This window comes from Lactuca serriola, chromosome 8, assembly GCF_051521515.1.
Source record: "Lactuca serriola cultivar US96UC23 chromosome 8, Lser_US96UC23_V15, whole genome shotgun sequence".
Lineage (NCBI taxonomy): Eukaryota > Viridiplantae > Streptophyta > Magnoliopsida > Asterales > Asteraceae > Lactuca > Lactuca serriola.
In genome coordinates this window covers 219,360,757-219,369,272 of record NC_136415.1, presented here as the reverse complement: position 1 = coordinate 219,369,272, position 8,516 = coordinate 219,360,757, and the positions used below count along the sequence as shown (strand labels likewise).

The window sequence follows — 8,516 nt, the reverse complement described above, 5'->3', positions numbered from 1 at the left end:
CGTCTAGTATTTTATAATTTTAGACGGAAACTATGGAGATTTTGTATACGGGAAATGACAAAATATAGATGTTAGATATATAATGTAAGTTGATATTATATTATTTTTTTTTGGTACATACATATTACGGATAACAAATTTTAATATATTTTATAATATTGATTGGACGAGATAACCATCGGAATAAAATATCAACTAACATTAAAAAGTTGATTTCGTTTGTAACCCATTAGTATCGTTAATTAGTAAATATATAATAATATAAATAACTTAAGCTAACAAAGGCATATATAAAACAAACACTTATAACCACAAAGATACAATCATACAAAGCCTTAAAATTAATTAAATGCGGTTGAAATGTAAATAAACAAAACATATGTTGCTTATCTAACAAAACTTAAGAGTTTGAGGGCAGATCAGTGAAAATTGTGAAATTCGACAACTCTTATGATTCGAAGCATTTAACGAATCGGATGATTTCTTGTGAATCAAAAATGGAGGTCACGATCTTCTTGTTCTTCTCCTTCACTCCATCTCTATCTAAGGATAAGAAACCCTAACAATGGAGAAACACATTCAAACCTTCCTAAACAAAATCTCATACTTAGCAATCACCATAGCCACATTCACTCTACTCCTCGTCTTCCTCTTCCAAACCCCACCAGAAACCTGCATCAACCCTAACCACAAACCTCATCCCCGATCCTCCTGTGACGCCGCTCACCGCCCAATCACCACCATCGAAAAGAAAAACCACCGTCTATGGTCCACCCACACCTGGCGGAAATCCGTCGATTCGTTCTCTGCAATCTTCAATGATCTCCGAACCCTAAAACACATCTCCAACCACACACACGCTCTAATCGTCTCCGCCGGTGGCGGTCAGGCCGTCATGTCGCTAAAGGATATCGGATTACACGAAATCACCGGCGTTGAAGTGGTTGATTCTCCGCCTCTAGTGAGTAGAGCAGATCCACATAATTTGCCCTTTTTTGATGGGGTTTTCAATTTAGGGTTCAGTGCGCATTTGGATCTGGCATTATTTCCATCGAGGTATGTTAGGGAGCTTGAGAGGACTGTTGTGGTTGGAGGCGTGATTGTGGTTTGTATGGAGGAGTGTGGAAATGGTGAGATGAATGAAGCTCTGAAACTCTTCAGGAATTCAAAGTTTTCTCAAGCGAAAAATGTCACATTGATGGGGTCTAAAATGACAATGATCATCATGAAAAGAATTAAAGCTCGTTCTTGAAGATATTCGAGGTAATTTCTATGTAATTAATCACTGTAAATTATGTTTTGATCATTATGTTATATCTGTTGTAGATGATGATCTTCAATGTCTATATTACACCAACTACATTTAAATCCATTCAATTTTTTCTTTGCTTGATTATGAGCATTCATAGCTTCTCTTTGATTTTTTCTTTTCTTGATTAGAACAGATTTTCTTGTATTCATAGCTTCTCTTTGATTTTTTCTTTTCTTGATTAGAACAGATTTTCTTGTATTCATATGTTTCTCTATCAAGTTGTGTTTTTGTTAAGTTGTTTCTCTATCAAGCTGTTTTTTTTTTTACTTTTTTTTTTTTTTTTTTCTATCTCTTAGATGATTTGTGATTCCGATTTTAGATGTGAATTAACACACTTATCTTGCCATCCTTATGTTTGAGAACGTATTTGAGCTATTATGATGGTTTGTTTGTTTACTATTAAAATAAATATAGATGTTGTTTTGGATTTTTCTCGTTAAGAAACAAGAAGAGGGTAACATGGTGTAAAGACTCAAAATTTTGATGAATTTGGAAGTTATCATCTTTAAATAAATGTGTTTAGGTTGATTTTTTTTTTCTAATAAATGAATAGTTTTAATATCCTTTTGCTAAGTGTCATTCTAACTCCTTATTAATATTATGTTATGTGTCATGTAGATATATTAGGCAACTAATTTCAAAATTCAAATTTATATTTTTTAATTATATGTTAAATTAAGTTATAATAACTTTAAAATTTTGATATATCTCTTAATTAATAATTTATTTAAAATGACTTATTTAAAATAACTGATTAATAATTATAAATTTTTATTATAAAAGTTTAATTAATTTTATAACTGTGGTTACCACGGGTTATAAACTAATATTTAATATTTATTAATTAATTGGTATTTGGTTATTTGCTTGGAGGGTGCCCTAGAATCGAGAATCCCAAATCAAAAACATGTCTAACACCTAATTCGATGTTTGCCTTTCCATCGTCTTATCCTTATTGGCTCCCACCCTTCGTCTTGTCGGATACTTGACACCAGTGTCAGCAAACACGAGCTCCACCGTTGCCATTAGACGTCGCCCTTCCCCTTTCACCAACCCAACATCGCTGGCGAACCAGTTGATAATTTGTCATTTTGTCGCCAACATTGCTCCATATTCAATGTAAATGCTTAAATGCTAACACGTAATTAATTCTAGAGAAGTGTATAACATGTATAAATTTAATATGTGAAATGTTAACTTAAAACCGATACACTGACCCTGACCATTGACATGAAACTTGAAACTGATTTGCGAACCTGTATAATTAAACGGGGTATGCGATTTGTGTATGGGTTGATGTTTCCATTCCACGAATCTATGACTCGCCAACCTGCCAACCTCAATACATATATGAGTTGGGTTGGGTCAAAGTATTCTAAATCCGCGACCCGAGAACTCGAATTCGACCTAATTGCCACCCTATTGTTTGTCATGAGAAGAAGATTAAACATGAAAATTTCATTAACCACAAAATAGTTTAAAAGGTTAAAATGATGGTTTTTATCATTTAGCACAATCATTCAAATAACTAACCAAATAACATGTTTTAGTTTAAAAACAAATTTATTTGTGTCATCTGAATCAATGAACAAGTCAGATGTTGGTAAATGCCTTTTAGTGTTGTAACATTTCAAAAAACAAAATCCTCTTAATTTAAAATAGTCGATGCAGTCTAGATTATTATTGATGTATCTCTTTTGCCATACCCTCGATGATACGATGTTTTGCAAACTTTTCAATTGGTTGCAAAAAGTGTGGCAAATATTATGGTGTTTTGTTTATGAGTGAATGAAATTTTAGGCTTTCATGTCACACTACTCTTTCATGCATGAGGCGTTCTACTATAGTCAACGACAACTAAATAAGCTCATGTTTAAGAGTAGTATACATTTGTACTTGTTTATCTTTATCATTTTTCTTATAAAAAATGTACGAATAAATGTGAAATTACTTTTATTCTTCAATCTTAACTTGTATAGACATAAACATGCCATAATGTAAAAACTTAAAATTGGTTCATGACATAAACATTACATTAATCATTTATCTCGGGCTTATGTTATTACTTTGATGTAACTTATAATTAGTAATTTTAATAATTTAGTTTAATTTATAATTTGTATTTACATCACCCAAATCATTTTTAAATTCCAAAATAATAATTTAGTTCAACAACCAAGCCGATTGTATAGACACCACTTTATAGATTATATCTACTAGAATTACATCTGAATTTTATAATTGAAGTAGGTGATGCAAAATAATGACTAATTGAACTTAACTAATTATAAATTAAACTAAACTAACTAAGGGGTCGTTTGATAGTTGTTGACTGAGTTAGAACTGACTGAGTTAGAAGCTGACGGGGTTAGGAATTCTGACTGAATTTCTGACTGAAACCATGTTGTTTGATTATGTATCTGACTGGCTATGCTGAATGATCAAAATGACCATTTTACCCTTTTGTTATTTTACAACACAACATGAATCTATTTAGTTATAACAATGTCATTTAATACAAAAGCAATTCTCACAATTACTATATAAGCTTTTTTATTGAATGCTGAAAATGACCATTTTACCCTTTTAAAGTATATTAACATATAAACATTTTTTTTTGCTAAATTGCAAATATTCATCAAATCACAAAAAATCATTAGCACGATATTATTGATTTACAAACTGATTGAATTTCTACATAAACACAAACTAATCGAGTGTTTTTCCTTGTTTCAAAGCTATGAATAACAAGCCATTGGTGTGGCATTACAGGTGAGCATGAGTCCATACAAACAATCAGTGACTTGATATACTTTGCAAGCAAATGGGGGAGGAATAAGAGGAAACAGAAACGATTCGTTGCAATTTGCTATGGCATGATTTGGAACTTATGGCGATTCAGAAACAAAAGACTATTCCACTGCGAGAATATTCAGTCCATAATGGTTTGGAACGCATTAAGGCTATGACCTTCTTTTGGGTAAAACATAGAAGTAATAAGGGTATGTGTAGTTGGGAGGAATGGTTGATATCTCCATTTTATGACTTGTAATTCTGCATTTACTTGTACGTTTTTACTTTGGTCCCTCTTCTAGCTCCTTGCTAGGGGAGGGTTCCTTTCTTTAATAAATTATTTGCCGTTTCCAAAAAAATTGGCAGCTTTATATATTGTATTCTTCAAGATTCCAAAAGGGTGATGATCTCTTATGTGGTAATGCATATCTCTCACTATTCCAGTTTCATTCTTTGTTTTTTGATATATAAACCAGAATGCTCAAGTTGTTCATAGAACAGTGCCCTGTACAAACAACTAAACTCAAGGGTACTCAATGTAATAAAACATCAACACAAGGTTGTCCATGACAACCAAAAGTCATGGGACCAAAATAAATTTTAGAAATCCAAAATAGATTTCAAATTCATTGCAGAGAAGGATCGGGATGATTTTGCACAAACAAAAATAGAAATTTGCTTAACATTCAAATAGTTCATAATTTCTTGAGTCTTAATTCAAGAAAATTGATTTAATTCACAACTAAAATCAGCCAAAAAAACATACAAATGAAAATTGGGTTAATTGCAGGAAAAACGAGCAAAAAAACGCAGAGCCAAAAAACGATTGAAGGAGATGGTTGGATAGCAATCGGTTTCAAAATCGATTTTATTAATCGATTTCAAAAATAATCATGGATCAATTTCATGAGATCATTCGACTAAAGATTGAGACTAAAAAACGCAGAGCTTACCGGTGCTGGAAGAAGTAGGCGTTGGCGATGATGGTTGTGTTGGAGTAGGTGGAGGAGGAGGGTGATGGAAGAGGGGAGGATAAAACTTCGGCGATGACAGAATCGGGAGAGGGAGAAACGTGGGTTCGTTGATGGAACGCTTCAACTTCAACGCATCTGGGCAAAATTGGGAAATATTCTGGTCAGCTACTTTTTAATCTAGGACCGAGTCAGACCATTTCTCATGACCGAATCCGACCATAAGATTGGGTCAGATGTTATTAGGCTTTTATCAATCAGGCTGACCGGACCGAGTCAGCCAAAAGTGCTGATTCGGACCCTGTCAGAACATAATCAAACAGGCCGTAAGCTAAACAAATTATATTTAAGTAAACGATGAAAGTGATAATAAGATTTACGGAAACTTACATCATGTTGTATAAAAGTGATGTTGGAGCCGGAATTAACCAACTTATATCAATTGCATTTGCCAAAAAAAATTATTTTGTTGTCGTATTTGCAAATAATTATTCCAAATTGTTGAGGTACAATTTGTTTTGCTAACTTCTGCAAATGGTAATGACGTACCAAAATTGACATTTTTCGATTATTTGGAATTGTAAGGTTTAATGGAATTCTAGAGAGATAGAGATTTCTATCCTCTTCTACTCTTCTTTGTTCATGTATTCAAATCAAGTATTTATTTTGTTTATATTTTTGACTTTTTTTTAATTCCCTCAAAACTTTGGATATTGCAATTGGATATGGAACACCTGTATAAATTTTACTAATAGTGTTGAGATATAGAGATTTCTATACTCTTCTAATCTTCTTTGTTCATGTATTCAAACTATTCATGCTTATGTTTGTTTATATTTTTCGTTTTTTCTTTAATTCCTTCAAAACTTTAGATATTGCAATTGGATATGGAGCACCCATATAAATTTTACTAATATTGTTTGTGATATTCACTTTTCCAAATAAAGTGTGTAATTTATGTATCATTGTTAAAGCTTACTTGATCAAATTGATCATCTATTCATGTTTTTTGATTTCTATCACGGAATCATAGAATCACAGTTCACTCTTTGTTTGATCAAATTGATCATGTAACCCTTGACTCTTTGTGAGAATGTATGACAATCGTGACTTTGAGGAAATTGTGATTTTTAAATTGAATTTTTGATTTTGTAAATGAATTCTTGATTAGATGCCTTTATCACTATCGAAAACTATGGTTACATTACTAAAGTTTAATTCTAATTTGTCTTTTTTTTTTTTTTTTTTTCGAAATATGTATCAAAGAATCCAATTACCATTTTTTATCACGACATGCTAGAAAGCTCGTCCATATTCAAAGGCCGAGCAATTCCATGAACAATAAACTTCTCCGACAAGAACAAATCCGGTGCAGTAATCGCGACTCCATTGATAAACACAACTTGAGAAAATCTAGACGTATCAGTGATCTCCACATCTTTACCTTTAACCAGAGTTCTTAAAGACGCACCTGCTGGCATGCCCGCCAACTGTTTGATAGAATGCCTCAATGGAACTATATGAAACCTCATGAACTTATCCAACAATGGTGATGACATAGCCATTAACGCAACATTCGGAGGTGTAAAAATCGTCACTGAATCCAAATCTGGAAAATCCTTCAGTATCCCATGAATCACAGAGTTTAATCCAATGGCAAACGGCATGAATCCGGATGAGCTCAGAAATTTCACCACTCGCCCCCATTCTTCCTTGTTCTTGATAAATCCACGGCCAACTCCGCCGCCGCCGCCACCGGATTCACACAATGGTAATGTTATGCTTTCTTGGTTATGATTGAAGGAAGCGAACGGACCTGCAACGCCATGAATAATGACGGGGCCTTGAAGAAACAAATTCGGGTGAGTAATCAACACGTTGTTGATTTCAAGAACATGATGTTTGTTATCGTTCTTCGTGATTGAAACTTTCTGGTGTTGAATCAAGGTTGGTAAACAAGTTTTTATGGGTTTTTTGAACAGATCTTGGATGGTTAATTTTTCCGGCGAGATGTGGTAGGCGAGGAGGTGCTTGGTCATGTAGGGACGGATTGAGAGGTTGGAAATGGCGGAATCAGGAATGGCAAACACGGTGGTTTCTGGTGTTGATAGGAAGAGGTCCGGTGAGATGTGGAGGAAGGTGGCTATGAAGTTGAATCCATTTGATCGGAGTAGTTTCGAAGCGTTGGTGGTGATGTCCGTGAAGGAGGAGGAAGTGTCGTTTGGGAGTTGTTGTTGGTGGTGGTGGTGGGAGCGGAGGGTGGTGGTGATTATGACGGCGAGAAGCATTGAGGCGGAGGTGAAGAATATTCCTTTACCCATTTTTGTGTGTTGAGTTGCAGAGTGAAAGAGGTGAGAGGTGAGGAGTCCCGAAGCGGTTGATATAGATTTTGATTATATTTTCGTAAACAACCCTGGAATTTTGTAAATGTACAAGATTAGTCTATCAATAATTCGATATCTTCATTTTAGTACTCAACATCCCAAAATCAAATAAAATCTTTTTAAATCGTGATTTTGTTTTTTCAAAAATATTTCAATGCTTTCTCAGAATTTTACTAATTTATACGGGTGATTCAAATTCTAATTTATACGGGTGATTTGTATCGATTAAAGCTAAAGGAAGTATCCCAACCCCACATAGTAGTAAATGTCACATGACATTTCATAATATCAGGAACAGTATATCTAGTGAAGTCGTGGTGAATCACCGGTAGATGATAAAGATCTCCTCTCTCTCTCTCTCTCTCTCTCTCTCTCATTTCATCTTATCAGGAACACATCTAGTGAAGTCGTGGTGAATCCCCAGTAGATGCTGAAGATCTCTCTCTCTCTCTCTCTCTCTCTCTCTCTCTCTCTTCATTCATTTTTAATACAAAATGGATTCCAACAACTCCATCCTAAAATTCAATAGAAAAAAAATCTCGTGTTTCTAGTTTAAGCATGCAAACTAAAAATACTTTCTCTTTTGATCCTTCGACTCTGATTTATCGTCTCCAACTTGATGCCCATATTCACCAAAAAAAATCAATATCAATATGTTCAAAAATATTATCTCAAGGCTATGCCAAATATTACCCCCAATATGATCAACAACTTTGTGACTTTTCTCATTTAAGTTTCACAAACCCAACCCCATTTTGCATCACCAAGCCACCCCTTTACGGGACACAAACCCAAACTCTCGACGAGTCCGATGACGACTTCGTACAGGAAACTCAACCCCCTTATACCTGGATACATCTAGGAGAACCAACTCCCTCCATACCGCAAATGGAAATAAGCGGCGGCAACTAGAACGAAAGCATCCCTCATGGGTGGACTCCGATGGAAGAATTGTTGTTGACATAAGAGTGGGTCGACATATCCGAGGACACAAAGAAAGGAAATGCACAATCGATTAACTCTTTTTACCTACACATTACTGAAATATTTCTTGCA

General features: G+C 34.3%; 1 protein-coding gene and 1 long non-coding RNA gene across 2 annotated transcripts; one reads left to right on the top strand and one right to left on the bottom strand.

The window, feature by feature from the left end:
• Positions 1-378: 378 nt before the first annotated feature.
• LOC145065773 (uncharacterized) lies at positions 379-4,478 on the top strand. Its single transcript, XR_013688525.1, has 2 exons — positions 379-1,263; positions 4,085-4,478. It is a non-coding gene; the product is annotated as an uncharacterized LOC145065773 (long non-coding RNA).
• On the bottom strand, positions 4,172-7,413 carry LOC145065772 (fasciclin-like arabinogalactan protein 21). Its single transcript, XM_079012845.1, has 3 exons — positions 6,354-7,413; positions 5,059-5,214; positions 4,172-4,610 (listed from the first exon to the last, which is right to left on the bottom strand). Exon 1 carries the CDS (start codon positions 7,395-7,397, stop codon positions 6,363-6,365), a length of 1,035 nt encoding a protein of 344 aa, XP_078868971.1. The 5' UTR covers positions 7,398-7,413; the 3' UTR covers positions 4,172-4,610; positions 5,059-5,214; positions 6,354-6,362.
• Between the last annotated feature and the right edge of the window lie 1,103 nt (positions 7,414-8,516).

Excerpts from the sequence above, each read along its gene's own strand:
- LOC145065772 (XM_079012845.1), bottom strand. The coding sequence starts at position 7,397 with ATGGGTAAAGGAATATTCTTCACCTCCGCCTCAATGCTTCTCGCCGTC.